The 21,261-nt window shown below is 40.0% G+C and overlaps 1 protein-coding gene across 1 annotated transcript in view; it reads left to right on the plus strand.

Annotated features, from left to right (window-relative positions):
* Positions 1 to 1,011: 1,011 nt before the first annotated feature.
* tmem161b (transmembrane protein 161B) overlaps positions 1,012 to 21,261 on the plus strand; it is a 37,500-nt gene continuing 17,250 nt past the window's right edge. The window contains exons 1-5 of the mRNA XM_063017995.1: positions 1,012 to 1,099; positions 12,057 to 12,160; positions 14,313 to 14,399; positions 17,084 to 17,181; positions 17,262 to 17,418. Coding sequence (XP_062874065.1) covers positions 1,097 to 1,099; positions 12,057 to 12,160; positions 14,313 to 14,399; positions 17,084 to 17,181; positions 17,262 to 17,418 — 449 coding nt within the window. The 5' untranslated portion in view covers positions 1,012 to 1,096. The remainder of the gene's footprint in view (positions 1,100 to 12,056; positions 12,161 to 14,312; positions 14,400 to 17,083; positions 17,182 to 17,261; positions 17,419 to 21,261) is intronic.

Raw genomic sequence — 21,261 nt, forward strand, 5'->3', positions numbered from 1 at the left:
TTTGAAACACCTCACTGTCACTGCTAGACTGAGAATAGTCCACCAACCAAAGATATCCAGCCAACAGCGCCCCGTGGGCAGCGTCCTGTGACCACTGATGAAGATCTCAAAGATGACCAACTCAAACAGCAGCAATAGATGAGCGATCGTCTCTGACTTTACATCTACATGGTGGACCAACTAGGTAGGAGTGTCTGATAGAGTGGACAGTGAGTGGACACGGTATTTAAAAACTCCAGCAGCGCTGCTGTGTCTGATCCACTCATACCAGCACAACACACACTAACACACCACCACACCATGTCAGTGTCACTGCAGTGCTGAGAATCATCCACCACCTAAATAATACCTGCTCTGTAGTGGTCCTGGGAGAGTCCTGACCACTGTAGAACAGCATGAAAGGGGGCTAACAAAGCATGTAAAGAAACTGGATGGACTACAGACAGTAATTGTAGAACTACAAAGTGCTTTTATATGGTAAGTGGAGCTGATAAAATGGACAGTGGGTGTAGAAACAAGGAGGTGGTTTTAATGTTACGGCTGATCAGTGTTAAATCTATATAAAAAAGTGTAATATGAATTCTGTAACGTTTTTATTTAAATGACAGTAAATAAACGGATATTTTTTCATTGCATTGACTTTAGTGCTTTCAAATCTGTTTCTAGTGAGGGGTCCTTTAATGATGACCGGAGGTCTACGATTTTGCCTGTGCAAATCGAAATAATAACATGGTTAAATCGATACTTGTACAACGTTTTTAAATGATTAAAATCTTATTTTTACTTGTAAATAAACATGTTTACACTTTGTGTTTTACAGAACGTGCTTTAAAGAGCTGTTTTAGCCTCCCAGAAGTAGGCGTATCCGTGGGCAGCTAACTAGAGAAACTCGTAGCGTGACCTCTACTGCAATTGAAAACAGTGCGAAGGCTGGAGAGAAATCAATATGGCCAGAGAGATGCGAGTCGCCTCTGCCTGACACTTCATTCTCAGATTACAGCAGCTTTAAAGAGGCTTATGTTAGCGGCGCTACTTTCTTTCCGACCAGGGCTGCAGTGTGTGACAGTCGGCGTTCAGTCTGTTCCAGAACACAGACATGGTAAGTGACACGAGCTAATGCTAACGTTGAGTGTATTTGGGCTGAATACCTAATAGGTTCATGCGCTCTGTACAGGCGCCCTGTGTGTTATAGCTTCTGCACTGGATCTAGTGCACTCGGTCATTACAAGGCTGGTGTTTGGAATGGTACCCTGCGCACTGGCAGTTAACTGTATCTAACAGACCAGGGTAAATCATGATCTGGAATAACGAAACCGTTATTTAAAAAGTAGTAAATAAAAATACACTTAAGTGCTGTAGGTTTAAAATTATTTTTTAGGTAGCAAGTGCTTTAATCACCGTCTGGTCTAATTCATTCGTTCATTTCAGTATTGATGTACAGGTGCATGTGATGCTTTGGCTTTGCCTTATGATCGTGTCTTTATTTCATATAACACTGTGTCTGACAGATCGTGTCCACCGATTCACAACTGTACAGATGTGTAAGACATTGGTCACTCAGGTGGAGGTGTGTCCCACCTGCAGTAATCTACTTCCTCATCTGGAGGGCTGCGTTTGACCCCTGCTTGTCCTCCAGCTGCCATTACATCCCACTGTTTGCCTCTGTTTTTAAGTCAACACTCATACGTTAGGGTTGAATTTACTTTAAACAGTGTATACATCAGAGAAACCCACACCCACTTGATTCAGTCTGTCATTTATAAGATAGATAGATAGATAGATAGATAGATAGATAGATAGATAGATAGATAGATAGAACTTTATTGTCATTGCTCAGTACAGGTACAAGGCAACGAAATGCAGTTGGCATCTACCAGAAGTGCAAATAGTAGCATTGTGCAAGAAAACAGAGAATTTCAGTAACATATCTATGAATAATATTAATATATCATTATAACTATAGCTATTTACATATATGGAATTATATCTATGTACACAGTACTATGTATATATAAGTAATAATGAGCATATAAATAAAATGCAATTAGGAGTAGGGCTGGACGATATGGCTAAAATTTATATCACGATATAACTCCTAATTTCGGTCGATACGATATAATTCCGATATCGATATGAATAATACAAATGTCAGAAAAACTGCCAGAAATAAACATAAGCTTTGACAATATATAATATAATATATTAACATATGTCTTAACCAGAGGTGGAAAGAGTACTAAAATATTGTACTCAAGTAAAAGTACTATTACTTTAATGAATTTTTACTTAAGTACGAGTAAAGTTACTAGTCTAAAAATCTACTCAAGTAAAAAGTAACTCATTTCAAATGTACTCAGAGTAAACTTTACTTAGTTACTTTATTAACAGCGGGGGGGGGGGGGGGGGGGGGTCTCTTCTGTGTAATGCAAACAGGACAAGTGGATATAAATCTCACAATAGTTGTTTTTAATTCAAATATAATAGAAGAAACATGTTGATACAACATATAAAACATTTAGGGATGTGTAATGTGTCATTTTAGTCCTATAAAACTTTTTCAAACTGTATAACCACCAGTGATGTGTCGTAGAATGATTCGAATCTATTGAACGGCCCTTTAAACTGAAATAAAGGAACCGAGTCGCGCTTCTGGGAGTCGTTATGTACATATACGGCTCTTTAAAAGGAACCGAGACAAAATATCCGACTCCCCGTCGCGATTTCTTTTAGCGTTTATTATTTTATTCAGTAACGGATCTTATTTAAAATGTAGCGAATTACAATTCCTAATACAAAACATACTTAAGTAAAAGTAAAATTACAGGCTGTGAAATCTACTTTAAAAAGTACAAGTACACAAAAAAAACTACACACCTCTGGTCTTAACTTTAATCCACAACATGGACTGATTATTATTTGTATGTAAACATTTTCGAACAAAAGTGCTTAGAATTTGCTGCAGCAGGTGTTGTGCTTGAAGACTACAGAAAAAAAGAGTCTAATCTTTCCTCTCTTTATCAACTATTTCTACTGCTTCTTTTTTAACTGTGGATGCTCGTTCACTCACAGCTGTTGAACTCATTTAGCCGCTAATATCCACCGTGTTGTAGCGGTGTGCAATCAGAGCGGTAACGCTGAGCACTGGCTTCGTGCCTGTGGCGTACGTCATCACGCACCGACGTATGCATATCGATCGAATTTATTAAAAAAATCATATCACCGTTATTGAAACATTTTCTATCGCGATATATATCGATATCGAATTATTGTCCAGCACTAATTAGGAGTATATTACAATAGTATCAGTAATAATAATAAAAGATGTGTAAATAATAATAACTAAACAACTGTAACTGTAACTATATGAGTTTGTTTGTTTGTTTATTAGGATTTTAGCGTCATGTTTTACACTTTGGTTACATTCATGACAGGAACGGTAGTCACTCATCACACAAGGTTCATCAGTTCACAAGGTTATATCGAACACAGTCGTGGACAATTTAGTATCTCCAATTCACCTCACTTGCATGTCTTTGGACTGTGGGAGGAAACCGGAGCATCCGGAGGAAACCCATGCAGACACGGGGAGAACATGCAAACTCCACACAGAAAGAACTACAGGGGTTGGACAAAATAACTGAAACACCTGTCATTTTAGTGTGGTAGGTTTCATGGCTAAATTGGACCAGTCTGGTGGCCAATCTTCATTAATTGCACATTGCACCAGTAAGAGCAGAGTGTGAAGGTTCAATTAGCAGGGTAAGAGCACAGTTTTGCTCAAAATATTGCAATGCACACAACATTATGGGTGACATACCAGAGTTCAAAAGAGGACAAATTGTTGGTGCACGTCTTGCTGGCGCATCTGTGACCAAGACAGCAAGTCTTTGTGATGTATCAAGAGCCACGGTATCCAGGGTAATGTCAGCATACCACCAAGAAGGACAAACCACATCCAACAGGATTAACTGTGGACGCAAGAGGAAGCTGTCTGAAAGGGATGTTCGGGTGCTAACCCGGATTGTATCCAAAAAATATAAAACCACGGCTGCCCAAATCACGGCAGAATTAAATGTGCACCTCAACTCTCCTGTTTCCACCAGAACTGTCCGTCGGGAGCTCCACAGGGTCAATATACACGGCCGGGCTGCTATAGCCAAACCTTTGGTCACTCGTGCCAATGCCAAACGTCGGTTTCAATGGTGCAAGGAGCGCAAATCTTGGGCTGTGGACAATGTGAAACATGTATTGTTCTCTGATGAGTCCACCTTTACTGTTTTCCCCACATCCGGGAGAGTTACGGTGTGGAGAAGCCCCAAAGAAGCGTACCACCCAGACTGTTGCATGCCCAGAGTGAAGCATGGGGGTGGATCAGTGATGGTTTGGGCTGCCATATCATGGCATTCCCTTGGCCCAATACTTGTGCTAGATGGGCGCGTCACTGCCAAGGACTACCGAACCATTCTGGAGGACCATGTGCATCCAATGGCGGTGCCGTGTATCAGGATGACAATGCACCAATACACACAGCAAGACTGGTGAAAGATTGGTTTGATGAACATGAAAGTGAAGTTGAACATCTCCCATGGCCTGCACAGTCACCAGATCTAAATATTATTGAGCCACTTTGGGGTGTTTTGGAGAAGCGAGTCAGGAAACGTTTTCCTCCACCAGCATCACGTAGTGACCTGGCCACTATCCTGCAAGAAGAATGGCTTAAAATCCCTCTGACCACTGTGCAGGACTTGTATATGTCATTTCCAAGACGAATTGACGCTGTATTGGCCGCAAAAGGAGGCCCTACACCATACTAATAAATTATTGTGGTCTAAAACCAGGTGTTTCAGTTATTTTGTCCAACCCCTGTATATGAGAATGGTGCTAAATAACTAACTACACATATATATGTAAAACACTTGGGTAATGTGCAGGTGCAAATAATAATAATAATAACAATAATAACAGTGTGTAATCCAGGGGTGTTGGTAATGTGCAGGTGCAAATGATAAATAATAAATAATAGGTCCAGTGTGTAGTCCAGAATGTTGTGGTGTTAACGACGAATAGTGGTGTTCAATAAAGTTATTGAGGTGGGAAAAAAAACTGTTTTTGAGCCGACTGGTCCTGGCACGTATGCTCCTGTATCTCTTCCCAGATGGCAGAGAGTTATACAGTGAGTGGCTGGGGTGGTAGGGGTCCCTAATGAGAGTCATTTAAATTTTTTTAGCTTTAAAATAAGCAAACCAATTTTTAGACAGACAGACAGACAGACAGATAGCCCTAACCCTAACCCTGGATAGATACTTTATTGATCCCAAAGGTAATTAAAGTCCCAGTAGCATTACACATCAATGACGCATTATAAAAATTCAACAATATAAATTTGACAAAAACAGCACAAACATAACAACCAAGATTAAAAGTAACCTGAGTTTTACACATATTGCATAACTACAGTGTATATAACATTAAAACCACCTTCTTGTTTCTACACTCACTGTCCATTTTATCAGCTCCACTTACCATATAGAAGCACTTTGTAGCTCTACAATTACTGACTGTAGTCCATCTGTTTCTCTGCATGCTTTGTTAGCCCCCTTTCACTCTCTTCTTCAATGGTCAGAACCACTACAGTGCAGGTATTATTTAGGTGGTGGATCATTCTCAGCAGTGCAGTGACACTGACATGGTGGTGGTGTGTTAGTGTGTGTTGTGCTGGTATGAGTGGATCAGACACAGCAGCGCTGCTGGAGTTTTTAAATACCGTGTCCACTCACTGTCCACTCTATTAGACAGTCCTAGCTAGTTGGTCCACCTTGTAGATGTAAGGTCAGAGACGATCGCTCATCTATTGCTGCTGTTTGAGTTGGTCATCTTCTAGACCTTCATCAGTGGTCACAGGACGCTGCCCACGGGGCGCTGTTATATTGGCTGTATCTTTTTTTGGTTGGTAGACTATTCTCAGTCCAGCAGTGACAGTGAGGTGTTTAAAAACTCCAGCAGCGCTGCTGTGTCTGATCCACTCATACCAGCAGAACACACACTAACACACCACCACCATGTCAGTGTCACTGCAGTGCTTGAGAATCATCCACCACCCAAATAATACCTGCTCTGTAGTGGACCTGGGAGAGTCCTGACCATTGAAAAACAGGGTGAAAGGGGGCTAACAAAGCATGCAGAGAAATAGATGGACTACAGTCAGTAATTGTAGAACTACAAAGTGTTTCTATGGACAGTGAGTGTAGAAACAGGGAGGTGGTTTTAGTGTTGGGTGATCGGTGTATAATACGTTGCATGGAGCACAAACGAATCTCTTAAATGACATTTTTGACATTCTACACTTGGACTTACACGAGTGGTCGGCGCCGATCTCCTCTGGCTCTGGTCAAATTTGTGAGGAAGAACCTGCCGACTGAGTTCTGGGACCTGCTGGTTTTCTCTACCCACTCCCCTCAGACTTCATTTGACCCCTACGTATTTTGGGTCAGTGCTACAGAGGCAGATAGAGCAGCCATGCTGCTTTAATTTTCTCCTCCGGAACTGGTCCTAGTGCTTTAAGTCTGTAATATGATGAGTCAGACCTACAGCTTGCAGTAACACCAAGAGTGACTGAAGGAATTTGTTGCACTAATCTGATCGATTTGGTGAGGTCTAGATGGTGCCACTGCTAATCTTAAATATATTTGAATTGCTATTAGTTGTGTGTGATTCTGAATCTGTGATATACTGGTGATGGGCACAGTTACATTTATTTATTTATTTAAATCATTTGAATGAGCTGAAAATGACAAGATAAACTAGTGAAGGCCAGCACAGGTTAAGACTTGTTTGTGCTACCACTTATGAGTCCATTTAATCTTTTGAGTACCAGTGTTGCTTTCATATTCGCTACATAATTTTTATAGCACACGCTATTTCCATCTTTATTCATTTTGTCTTGTAGATCTGGGGAAAGACTTTTCTAACCCAGCGCAGCTGCATGAAACATTCTAATGTGGCTTAATGTGGTTAAACTGTGTATTAAATCACACGATTTCTTTCATACTCTGGTGTAGTAAATGTATTTAATTAACAGCAAGTGTACAGTATCTGAATACAACTTCTCATTTAAATTACACTAGCCCACTACTACTGGATTCCCAACAGTGTTATTAGCCTGTCAAGCGTCTACAGCCAGACATGGTTGACAGTGTCAAAGGGTGTTGGGGTGTGTGTGTGTTGGGTTGGGTTGGTGTGGTTGGTTGAGGCCCTGTGATGGATTGGCGTCCAGTCCGCGGTGTGTTACTTCATTGGTGCTGTTACTACAGTTTTTTGGACCTCCAGGATAATGCAATAGTGAAACAGAAAAATGAAATATACATTTATGTCACATAATCTTGAGATTGCAGTTTCTTCTGAATGATTGGAACGCACCCTTTTTGTACAAAGAAAATAATAATAAATAAATAAAATACAAAAAAAAAAAAAAACCACCAAAAACTTTATACAAATAAATACAAATTATAAACAAAAATAGTTAATAAAAATGGTAAGTTAGTTACTTCTGAATGATTAGAACACCCTTTTTGTAAAAAATTTAAATAAAAATACTATAAATATATACAAATAAATACAAATGAATATTAATTAATTAAAAATATAATAAAAATGTAATTGTAATTTGCTTTTGTGAAAAATTATATATACATTTATATAATTGTAATCTACAGATTTTAGTTTATACAAATAAATAAAGAATTATAAAAAAATCTATAATAATAAAAAAAAAATAGAAAAATGTATTTTTTAATTTTATTTCACTTAAGTTTGTTGTAAGTTTTGTGTTTAGCCAAAAATATACATAAAACACACATAATATTTGGTTATATGTCCACTATTGTTTTTGGGCCTCCAGGTCCAGGATAAAGTGGTGGTGAAACAGGAAAATGAAATGAAAAATGAAATATACATTTATATCATGGTAATCTTGAGATGTCAGTTACTTCTGAATGATTGAAACACATTTTTTTTGTGAAAAAATAAATAAATAAAAATATAAAAACCCACCAAAATAAATAGTAATAAATAAAAAATATAAAATTTTTATTATTTTATTTTAATAATTTTAATAATATTTCACTTAAGTTTATTGTGTGTTTTTGTTCTAAGCCAAAAATATACATAAAGCACACATAATATTTGGTTATAGTTCCACTACTGTTTTTGGGTCCTGCTGATACAGGTCCAGGATAAAACGGTGATGAAACAGGAAAATGAAATGAAAAATTAAATATACATATATGTCATGGTAATCTTGAGATGTCAGTTACTTCTGAATGATTGAAACACATCCTTTAAAAAAAATAAATAAATAAATAAATAAAAAATTTAAATAAAAAAACACCAGAAAATTAATACAAATAAATAAAAATATAAAAAATTGATGAAATAATTTTAAAAATAAAAATCAAATTTTAATTCTATTTCATCAAAGTTTTTGTTAGTTTTGTTCTAAGCCAAAAATATACATAAAGCACACATACTATTTGTTTAAATGTTTAGGATAAAGCGCTGGTGAAACAGGAAAATGAAAAATAAAATATACATTTTATGTCATGGTTACCTCTATCAGTTACCTCTGAATAATTAGAACACACCCTTTTTGTATAATAAATAAATAAATAAAAAACCCACCAAAATAAATAAAAATGAATAATAATAAATAAAAATAAATTAAAAAAATTTAATGTTAATTATATTTCACTTAAGTTTATTGTATGTTTTGTTCTAAGCCAAAAATATACATAGATCACACATAATATTTAGCTTTTTGTACCTCTATCAGCATCTCTTGATTGCCATCAACACTCTGGTTGGACCTGTTGCCAATTCATTTTACCAGACAGCACTGGTTCAAAATGAACCAATTTTGTTGGTTCTCTTGTACGGCCCTCATGTTTCAGTAAGGTTCACATATTCCTTGTACAGTTTAGAACCAAAACTAGTTTTGTTGTGAATTTTGGGTCATGGTCCTTTTACATTTCCACTGCATTTAAGACCCCTGAATGAGCCAAGTCAACTGTGGCACATTAGAAATATATAAAACTCTTAATTTAAATTTTTTATGAATTCTTTGATCATACACTATCAAATTATCACGAAGACTAACTTTTAACACTCTCCTGTTTCCTTTAGTACATAGGTACTTTTCTTTGATCATTTATGTTGTATAAATTCTAGCGGATATGTAAGGACTAATAGTATCCAAGCACGAGTTTACATTCTGTTTATCTTATAACTTCATTTACTCCTTTTATTTTGGATAGTGATGCTGCCTCGGTGGTCTAGCTAAATGCACCATGTTGATTTTCTGACCTTTTAGTTAAATAGTCAGAATATATAAGATTTATCATTATTATTGTTATTATTATTATTATTCGGCTGCCTTTAGCGAGAACCATGGGTGAAATAGTAAAATAGCTTTCTCGTAGATAACCCTACCCTTAAATTACCCTGTTGTTTAGTCTGATGTCGTTTTTAGTTTTTCCAGAACACATTGTGGCTGTCTCCGTGTGTTGCACGGTCTAATGGAGGTTCAATATAATGTGAAACAAAACTCAGAAATATTGGTGGAATAGCAATGACTCCGTGACCTCTAAAGGCTTTCCCGAGCTTGTCCCTTTGATGGAGTCTGACTTTCCGTGCCTCACTAGCAGCAAGGTTAGCAGAATGGAGTGTATTGCTTTCTTAAAGGTGTCCATAAAAATCTAGTATTTCCTAGTTATTGCTGTGGTGGGTCATTGAATGGGAAGTTGTATTTGAAAAAGATAAAAGATGAGAGCACTTTGCTGCCTGGACTGTGCATGTTGGGCTGTTTGGTGGAAAAATGGAACGTCTGAGCTTGATACGAACTATTTATTATTGTTGAGGTGCTACCTAATTCACGGTGGAAAATCGCGTCACAGACCGTGAAATGAGTCGTGTCCCGTGTAATATGCAATTTTCTGTAAAATTCAAACTTTAATGTTTGTGTGCCTCAAGTTTACCGGTTAATTTGCACTACGAGGTGGTCCTAGCGATCCTACGGCAATTCAGTTAGCAATCGGTTTGTCAAAATGTCTATTTGTCATATTTGAGACAGAGCATCACAACGTTGCTGAATGTTCTAGGTTTACATTTAACAGTTAAGGTGTATTGTAAGTGTCCTGTGTATTGTAGGTATTGGACTAGTAATCAAAAGGTTGCTGGTTTAAGCCCCACCACTGCCAGGTTGTCACTGTTGGGTCCTTGAGCAAGGCCCCTTCTTTTCGCCCATGCTTTCTGCACAGGCGCCTCTATCTGCTATCCAGGGTCCTTACACAGTGTTTAAAGACCCCACCTACTTATAGTCTGGTCATCCCACCCAGCAGACATGGTGGGCAATTATTGTCTGCTGCAGGCACTGCCAATTGTGCCAGCTAGTTTGCATATCTCGCTGTCCCACCTGGGCACCACAAGAGCAGTTTTAACCTACCTCACAGCCATAACAATGAAAATATAAAAGACACATATGTGTTAAACATGGCATTAAAATCCTAATACATTAATAAATACACCGATCAGCCGTAACATTAAAACCACCTCCTTGTTTCTTCACTCACTGTCCATTTTATCAGCGAAGCACTTTGTAGTTCTACAATTACTGACTGTAGTCCAGCTTTTTCTCTGCATGCTTTGTTAGCCCCCTTTTATGCTGTTCTTCAATGATCAGGACTCCCACAGGAGTGACAGGACCACTACAGAGCAGGTATTATTTAGGTGGTGGATCATTCTCAGCACTGCGTGTTGTGCTGGTATGAGTGGATCAGACACAGCAGCACTGCTGGAGTTTTTAAATACCGTGTCCACTCACTGTCCACTCTATTAGACACTCCTACCTAGTTGGTCCACCTTGTAGATGTAAAGTCAGAGACGATCGCTCATCTATTGCTGCTGTTTGAGTTGGTCATCTTCTAGACCTTCATCAGTGGTCACAGGAGGCTGCCCACGGGGCGCTGTTGGCTGGATATATTTTTGGTTGGTGGACTATTCTCAATCCAGCAGTGTCAGTGAGGTGTTTAAAAACTCCAGCAGCATTGCTGTGTCTTATCCAGTCATACCAGCACAACACACACTAACACACCACCACCATGTCAGTGTCACTGCAGTGCTGAGAATGATCCACCACCTAAATAATACCTGCTCTGTAGTGGTCCTGGGAGATTCCTGACCATTGAATAACTGAGCTGAAAAAATGGACAGTGTGTGTAGAAATAAGGAGGTGGTTTTAATGTTATGGCTGATGGTGTAAATTTACCTCACTAAAATGTCAGTAGGTGAACAGACTTCTCTGTGTTTCCCGTACGTGGGTGAAGGGATGGATTGATGTCCGTCAGTGCATGGCTAAATGGATGGTGGATCTGTAATGTATGGTGGCTCTGTGATACATGAAAGATCTGCCATGCTTGATGTGAGAGAGTAAAATACAAATAGATGTGTAGATTCTTTTTGATGAATAAGAAGATGTCTCGTGATGGCTAGATGGAAGGATGGAGGCTTTGTAGTGGATAGACGGGTTGATGCTCTGCTTAGAATGGGTTGATGGACGCTCTGCTCTGGATTGATGAAGGACCTGATATGGATCCCTCATTCCAGCATGAATTAATGCTTTTTGATGTATGGAATATGGGGGATATGCTACAGATGGATGGGGGATATGCAACAGACAGCTTGTCCTAACTTTTATGACATTTTTACACGTTTGAAATGTTATGTATACTTTAACTGCCGTAAAATGTAATAATTTGATTGGTTTATAAGTACTACAACTGTTTGTACTGTACATTTTATTTATAAAATACAGTTCCACGGTGGTAAAGTGATAAAGTGGCAACAAAGGCGGTGTTGAAGTGACTTCTGAAGTTAATAAACCACCAATTACTGAGAACTATAGCGTCGTATTTCCTTGAGTGATACAATATAATGTATATTTAACATGTCGTTTTTGGTTGAAAAGTGTTATTAATACTTTTTTTCTATGCGTCTTCCCCCTCAAGGGTGTGATCAGTGTGCAGCTGGTGGTTACCATGGTAATGGCCTGTGTGATTCAGAAAATTATACCTCACTACTCCTTCGCGAGATGGCTACTTTGCAGTGGCAGGTAATGTGGAAGCTTGAAATCCTGTTCTGTTGTAGTGCTATATAATACAACAGCTGTTGGCTTCAATAGACAGCAAATCATATAATATCGTTTGTTACTGAAAGCGCTATGGAGCTCTGTGCGGATTAGGTACAGCTCACTTGTTAACCAGGTAACAGATGAGAGAGGTTTTCTTGATAAGGTGGAAAAAAAATAAACAAAAACAGATGGAGGATGAAGAGAGGGAGACCGAAGATGCACCGGAAGAACCTGTCAAAGAAATGAGCTGCATCGGCAGAGTAGAAGGTTTTTTTTTGGTTCTGACACACATTTAAACACTATATGTCGTACAGTTTGTTGAGCCACGGTACTTTTATACAGTTTAATTGCTATACCGACGTTATACCATCGACACAGACGCAAGCTGGAAGCGTAGATATACTGTATAAAGACCTGTGATCAAGTTGTATAGTGAAGTCATACCTCAGTTATAACAGTGCACTTCATCAAACGTGGTTTTATTTGTTAAAGTGATTGCTAACGGTAATTGTACAATACTTAAATATTAAATAAACAATAAAAATTTTATATATTGTACCTGTTTTCACACGTACTGATTCCATTAAACACAGATCAGCCATAACATTAAAACCACCTCCTTGTTTCTACACTCACTGTCCATTTTATCAGCTCCACTTACCATATAGAAGCACTTTGTAGTTCTACAGTTACTGACTGTAGTCCATCTATTTCTCTGCATGCCCCCTTCCTTGCTGTTCTTCAATGGTCAGGACCACCACAGAGCAGGTATTATTTGGGTGGTGGATCATTCTCAGCACTGCAGTGACATTGACATGGTGGTGGTGTGTTAGTGTGTGTTGTGCTGGTATGAGTGGATAAGACACAGCAGTGATGATGGAGTTTTTAAACACCTCACTGTCACTGCTGGACTGAGAATAGTCCACCAACCAAAAATATCCAGCCAACAGCGCCCCAGGGCAGCGTCCTGTGTCCACTGATGAAGGTCTAGAAGATGACCAACTCAAACAGCAGCAATAGATGAGCGATCGTCTCTGACTTTACATCTACAAGGTGGACCAACTAGGTAGGAGTGTCTAATAGAGTGGACAGTGAGTGGACACGGTATTTAAAAACTCCAGCAGTGCTGCTGTGTCTGATCCACTCATACCGGCACAACACACACTAACACACCACCACCATGTCACCATCTAAATAATACCTGCTCTGTTGTGGTCCTGTGGGGTCCCGTCCATTGAAGAACAGGGTGAAAGCAGGTTAAAAAAGTATGTAGAGAAACAGATGGACAACAGTCAGTAATTGTAGAACTACAAAGTGCTCATATATGGTAAGTGAAGCTGATAAAATGACAGTGAGTGTAGAAACAAGGAGGTGGTTTTAATGTTATGGCTGATCAGTGTATATTGTGTTAGTTTGTAGGGCCAAGCAAAGCTTATAGTACTTAAATCCTTCACTATATACATGGTGAAATTAAAATGTTTTATATTATATGTACTTATGATGGTAGAATAAGTCACAGATATATGAAAAGTCCCAGTCATACAAAAAATAAAACATACCGTGATGTACTGAAAAACCATCAAAATCTTAAAAAATACCATGATACAAATTATTGGTCATCTCGCCCACCCCTAGTCTTGAGTGACCCTTTCAGTACTTTATCACAGAGCCAGGTCCTAGACCTGGGTCCTTAGATCTAAAGTCCCATCCTTGAAGCTCATTAGTAAGACCAAATGGCAGAACGTGAAGTAAAAATAGCCAGAGAGGACCACAACAAGCCATGCCCGCTTTCACCTAATTAACATCATACACATTCAAAGTAAACAGATCCTCAGAATGTGCTTAATAATTCATCTCTTCTTGTTTCCGGCTGCAAAACTCTTTGAAAGTCTTTCATGCTCAAACACAGGACTTGGATGTTTTACCCCCGAGACGTCCGTAATTAAGCTTTTATTAATAAATGCATAAATAAACATGAAAAACAAGTGAAAGCAGAACAGGCCCCTCTGGACTCAAGACATGAAATTTGCCCAAAAAACACACACAAAAAAAAAAAGATGACAAGGTTGTGCTCATTTTTTGATGTTAAAAGCTGTAAATAACCCCACTCATTTCTGCTGCTTGCATGTCTCAGCCTGCGCTGGTACCAGCATCCAACAGAAGATGAGTTGAGAAGTCTAGCTGGAAAGCACCAAAAGGGGGGAAAGAACAAAAAAGACAGGTATGTAAAATGTATTTTGTTTGTTTTTAATTGTACTTGAATTTGGAGCAGGAACTCTACAGAAACTGGGCAGATGACACCTATTTAACCCTACAGTCAGACCAACAGCGATGCAACATATCGGTGGCAGCACCACTGTTTAGGACAGCCGGCCTGGAGCTATTTTGCTGAGCTGAAGGCCCAGTTGCTAGCAGACTAATATTATGCTTTCTTATGCCAAGTTCACACTACACGATTTTTGCCCTGATTTTCGCTCGCTGACTGATCGCTGCTAGATGTGCCGGCTCGGAGGCAACTCGGCGTTCGCTCGGGGTTCGAAACTCGGCTTTGTTAGCCCTTTTTAATACTTTTCTTCAATGGTCAGGACTCTCCCAGGACCACTACAGAGCAGGTATTACTTGGGTGGTGGATCATTCACAGCACTGCAGTGACACTGACATGGTGGTGGTGTGTTAGTGTGTGTTGTGCTGGTATGAGTGGATAAGACACAGCAGCGCTGATGGAGTTTTTAAGCACCTCACTGTTCCTGCTGGACTGAGAATAGTCCACCAACCAAAAATGTCCAGCCAACAGCGCCCCATGGGCAGTGTCCTGTGACCACTGATGAAGGTCTAGAAGATGACCAACTCGAACAGCAGCAATAGATGAGCGATCATCTCTGACTTTACATCTACAAGGTGGACCAGCTAGGTAGGAGTGTCTAATAGAGTGGACAGTGAGTGGACACGGTATTTAAAAACTCTACAGAAACTGGGCAGATGACACCTATTTAACCCTACGGTCAGACCAGCGATGCGATGTGACGGTGGCAGCACCACTGTTCAGGACAGCCGGCCTGGAGCTATTATGCTGATCTAAAGGCCTAGTTGCTAGCAGACAGATATTCCACTTTCTTATGCCAAGTTCACACTACACAATTTTTTGCACTGATTTTCTGTCGCTGACTGGTCGCTGCAAGATGTGGCAACTCAGCGTTTGCTCGGGGTTCGAAAATTGGCTCTCGATCGCTATGTGTGAACTGTTCAACGACTCGAACCGAGGGCGCGGCGACTCGAGAAAAATATTCAAAAGTCATCGACTCAAAATCGTGTAGTGTGAAATGCATTGCGAGCAGGTTGCAAGTGGCAGCGAGTGCTATGTCGAACTGCAGCCAATGAGAACGCAGGATACAAGGTGAGGGGAAACCCGGGGGAGGAGTGTAAAAACGTCGGACGCTCGTCTGCCTTCACACGCATATGAACTTGACTGACGTCCCATTCTTAATCCATAGTGTCGGCCCACCCTTTGCAGCTATAACAGCTTCAACTCTTCTGGGAAGGCTTTTCACAAGGTTTAGGAGTGTGTTTATGGGAATTTTTGACCATTCTTCCAGAAGAGCATTTGTGCGGTCAGACACTGATTTTGGACGAGAAGGCCTGGCTCGCTGTCTCCGCTCCAATTCATCCCAATGGTGTTCTATCGGGTTGAGGTCAGGACTGTGCAGACCGTTCTTCTGGCAACCACCAAACCCAGACTCGTCCATCGGATTGCCAGACGGAGAAGCGTGATTCGTCACTCCAGAGTACACGTCTCCACTGCTCTAGAGTCCAGCGGCGGCGTGCTTTATACCACTGCATCCGACGCTTTGCATTGCGCTTGGTGATGTAAGGCTTGGATGCAGCTGCTCGGCCATGGAAACCCATCCTATGAAGCTCTCTACTGAAGGCCACATGAAGTTTGGAGGTCTGTACCGATTGACTCTGCAGAAAGTTGGCGACCTCTGCGCACTATGCGCCTCTGCATCCGCCGACCCCGCTCTGTCATTTTAACTGGCCTACCTCTTCGTGGCTGAGTTTCTGTCATTCCCAATTGCTTCCACTTTGTTATAATACCACTGACGTAATCGTGCTGACGTGGCAATAAATCCCAGCTATCATCATAATACCACTGACAGTCGACTGTGGAATATTTAGTAGTGAGGAAATTTCACGATTACCACGATTTCCTATCACGGTACCACGCTGGAATTCAGGTGCTTGGTTTTATACACCTGTGGCCATGGAAGTGATTGGAACACCTGAATTTAATGAATACTTTTGTGTAGTGTGAACTTGGCATAACACAAACTTCCAAGTTTGGAAACTTGGTTTGATTTTGGTTTTATGTATATTTAGCTCCTTTTTAAAACCAAGACAGACTCTTATCCTCAGTAAAAAGTGCAAACACTGGATGGTTTAGTTCCCCTTGGTAACAAGTCCAGGGCCAAGCTACGCTTATCTGTATGTTGTCATTTGGGCAATGAAAGCAAGCGTCGGGCATTTCATATTTGCCTTGCGCTTTATCTGTGCTTTGAAAGGGACTTTTCCAAACAGCAAATATTAGCCTATGCAGCTGAGATTGCAGTTTTTTTTTTTTTTATTATTCTGACTTTTTAACACCAAAGCACCACTTCTGAACAGATTTTTAGCCATTTATCGAATAGTAATAACTGAAGTTTATTGAACAGAACAGAGTTCTTGTGTGTGAAAGGAACAGTTTCGAAATTAATAACATTATACAACATACTTTAATTTCAAAGAGGTATTGAGCGCTCAGGTGGCTTGATTTGCTGAGAGCTTGTATTATTTTTATCACAACTTGTTTGCTGAACGATACCAAACCTTGTAATGTTGTGTAACTGTATTTACTTACCTTGTGTGTTTTAGAAAATACAACGGGCACATAGACAACAAGCCATTAACGGTTCCCAAGGATATTGACCTCCAGCTAGAAACAAAATGTATTGCAGAAGTGGACACACTAGGTATATACACTTTCATCTGTTTGATGTTATTACAAGCTTTTATTATTATTTTTTTCTCATTGCTGGTTCTTTTCTTCTAGCTTTGCACTACTTCCCAGAGTTTCAGTGGCTGGTGGACTTCACAGTGTCTGCGACAGTGGTGTACCTCATCACAGAGCTGTACTTTTGTGTAGCTGAGCCTGACGGAGAAATGAACATCAGTGTGGTGTGGAGTCTGCTGGTGCTCGCCTTTGTCATGTATCCTTTAAAACGGTCTGTTATAAGGTTATGGCTAAATGTAGCATCTGAATGGTCCTTCATACTGACTAATGATATAGTACTATTTAATAGTCTTCATATGAGCCAGTGATAGCTCAGTGGTTAAGGTACTGGACTAGTAAACAGAAGGTTGCCGGTTCAAGCCCCGCCACCACCAAGTTGCCACTGTTGGGTCCCTGAGCAAGGCCCTTAACCCTCAATTGCTCATCGTGTTCTGCTCACTGTGTAAGTCGCTTTGGATAAAAGCGTCTGCTAAATGCTGAAAATGTAAATGTAAATGTAAATATGAAAAACGTCAAACATTTTGAGGGCAGTCATTGCTTTGCATCATTTTTGCATGGACGCTTTGTTAATTGTGCAACTGCTGTACCACGTTTTTAGGGATTCAGATATCTGATTATCATCAGTCAATAAATAACCGAGTACAAAAAACATAAAATATTTTCCCATCAAAACATAACACGTCACTTATACCCCTTTTCCACCGACACGGAACGGTTCCGGTTCGCGAATTAGATTTAGAACCGGTTCCATGTGTTTCCACCAAAAAAAGAGGTTCCAGACAGCGAACTAGTGTGCTAATTTGGCACCACAGAACACTTGGTTTTTCAGCGCGAACCGTGACGTCATCTGTGGACGTGTTAATGTGTAGAGGTTTGGGTGCTTTCACATGACAAGCTGCAAAACCGCTGTGGTGTTGTTTTGTATGGAGCTTGATGCTGCGTTTCCATCTTTTAAAGTTCACCTGACTAAATTTAGAGCCGGTTTGACGCTAATAATTATAAAGCACTTCAAATGAGATCAACTTAAGCAATAGAACACGAGAGGGAGTGTGTTATCGCGAATAACATCACGGCTGTGATTCGGTCGCAGATCATCACAGCCGTGATGTTATTCGCGATAACACACGACCTCAAGTGTTCTGTTGCTTTTATACAACAGTTTTTACAAAATAAAGAAAGAAAATAAATCAAAGAAGTCCTGAATTTCATAATAAATATGCTTTAATATTGACAATACCTTCCGTCAAAAAGTAGTTCCACAACGAATATAAAGTTTAACACTACAAAGCAGACATCCCAAGCTGCAAAAACTCATTTCAGGGAGGTAAGAACAACAAGAAGAAAAAGTCAAGAACCTCCGAAGAGGAAAAAAAAGAAACAAAAAACATCTTGCACACACCAAAGGATATGGGTGATAACAGAACTCTTAGGAGCTGCTAACTGGGCTATTAAGCTAACTGTTCGCGTTACAAATACATTAATGTTCCCTACATAGTGCACTAGATTGTGTATCAGATAACGCATTCATGTTCACTACATAGTGCACTAGACAATATATTAGACAATTGATTTATGTTCCCTACACAGTGCGCTAGATCGTATATCAGATAATGCATTCATGTTCACTACATAGTGCACTAGACAATATATTAGACAATCGGTTATGTTCCCTACACAGTGCGCTAGATCGTATATCAGATAATGCATTCATGTTCACTACATAGTGCACTAGACAATATATTAGACAATCGGTTATGTTCCCTACACAGTGCGCTAGATCGTATATCAGATAATGCATTCATGTTCACTACATAGTGCACTAGACAATATATTAGACAATCGGTTATGTTCCCTACACAGTGCGCTAGATCGTATATCAGATAATGCATTCATGTTCACTACATAGTGCACTAGACAATATATTAGACAATCGGTTATGTTCCCTACACAGTGCGCTAGATCGTATATCAGATAACGGATTTAAAACGCGATCGGGAAAAAAAGGCTGTGTCGCCTGCGTGCGCGTTTGTGTGCATGAAGCTTGTCGTTACTGGCAACGCGTCAGCGGAGTAATACGGTTGTGGTGTGAAAAGACCGTGCTGTTATCACAAATATCAGCACAGTTAGAACGCTTCTCAACCAATCAGATTGTAAGGTCGGAGCTACCTGTTGTATAATGTGTGATATGACTTGGTAAAAGTGACAAAAAACGCTTAATGTGAAAAATAAAGCGTAACGTGGCTTGTTGTACTAAAACAACGACCGATTTCAGCAACACAGAGCACTTATAACCAGTAATAACAGAGTGAAATTTAGTGTTGTTATGTCGTACTTTTAGTTCAGCCACGTTTTTTGTTTTTTTTTCCCGTTAAGCTTAACCCCGAGCTGTATAAACACCACATGTGAAGTAAATACAGCTAAACACAGATACATGTATTGTATTTTAGAGTGGATTTGATGGTTATTTCACACAAATGGATGTTCGTGTCATGGAACTTTGGTGATGTTTTACCGCTCGAGCCAATCGCTGATCAGATGGGCTATTTGCACAGAAGGTCACGGTGAGACCCAAGCGCAAATGCTTCTTACGTGAATGCACTAAAGAAAGCAACAATGGCGACAAACGTAGGACGAGGAACGTAGTTGCCGCCTACGTAGTTGATCGATGCTTTTTGCATAAAATCGAGCACAAAATTCAAGGAGTGCGTTGATCAGGGTGTGTCTCTCCGTACACAGGGCTGATCTGCATAAGCACTCGCCTAGTGCAGATAAAAAGATGCGTACGGCTGCTGCCCATGTGTCGGTTAGCTTCGTTCTCCTCAAATCAGAGCGGGGATCGGCATTAGTGGAGAGGAAGCGTGATGCAATGGAGCAATTGGACGTGCTAAAAGTCGGGAGAAAATGCATAAACAAAATACCAAAAAAAAGTACTGGCATGGTAATCAGAAGGTTGCTGGTTCAATCCCCACCTTTTCCAAGTTGCCACAGTTGGTCTTCTGAGCAAGCTGCCTAACCCTCAATTTCTTTGCCCCGTATTTAGAGGAAAGTGTTTGCTAAATTCCGTAGACGTGACTGCAATCTGTCACGGCTCCACTTTAAACCGATTGCACTGAAGTACAGGGCTAAAATAAAGTCTCCGTCCGAATACTTAGGAACTACGATGTATTCAGGCTAAACGATCACTCCAGTAAAGCCTTAAAACATGTTCCTTCTAAGTAGAAATTCAGGCCTCCACCTGTTGCTCGTTCCGTGCTACTTTCCTTCTTCAGGCTGCTAAATCACGCGCATTAACCTCAGCCCGGTCCACAATGATCAATCTCTTCTGGCTATATGCATTCGCCCCTCACCCACTCACGGCCTTCTATTGAAAATTGGACACCCAATTTTCATGGCCAACCAGACTGATTTGCCTGGGAAAAAGAAATAGGGAAAGAGGCCGGCTGCCTGATGGCATGATGAAGATGATGAGGATGATGATAGGCCTGTGTGAGTGCAAATGGAAGGACGTGGTTAGGAAGGAGCCATTTTTTTCTGGACAACCTCGGAAAGAATTCTAGCAGAGAAATGGCCTTGTCAAAGTGATGGTCACTCAGACGTTTTTCGTAGATGGCCTTTTGCAGTCGTCCCTGATTTGGAACCATGAAAGCACATGATTGACCCAGGGACGGTGTAATCATCTGTGCTAGATTTGGGAATGCAGACTTTATAAGAAGGCACATCTGATCGTCGTGGACTTTTTTCCCGAATTTGACTTTTGATGTAAACTCATCTGTTTACCGTACATACAGTAAATGTTTGTGATTTAATCCAGAGTTTCCGGAGATATTTTCTCATAGAAATGCATGGATGGAATGTTTTTCCAGCTGTCACTTCTCAGTGACCTTCTTTGCACTTTCTCCTCACGTTTGTCTGATTTTCTGTTTCGATTGTTATTCCTCACTGTTTTCTGTCATGTTCTTTTTTCTATTTCTTCTGTTCACCATTAATTCTCTCCTTCATGTTTTTCTTTTATTCCTTTATTCCTTTTTCATTCTCCAAT

Source organism: Trichomycterus rosablanca, chromosome 21 (assembly GCF_030014385.1).
Source record: "Trichomycterus rosablanca isolate fTriRos1 chromosome 21, fTriRos1.hap1, whole genome shotgun sequence".
In the NCBI taxonomy this organism is placed as follows: Eukaryota; Metazoa; Chordata; class Actinopteri; order Siluriformes; family Trichomycteridae; genus Trichomycterus; species Trichomycterus rosablanca.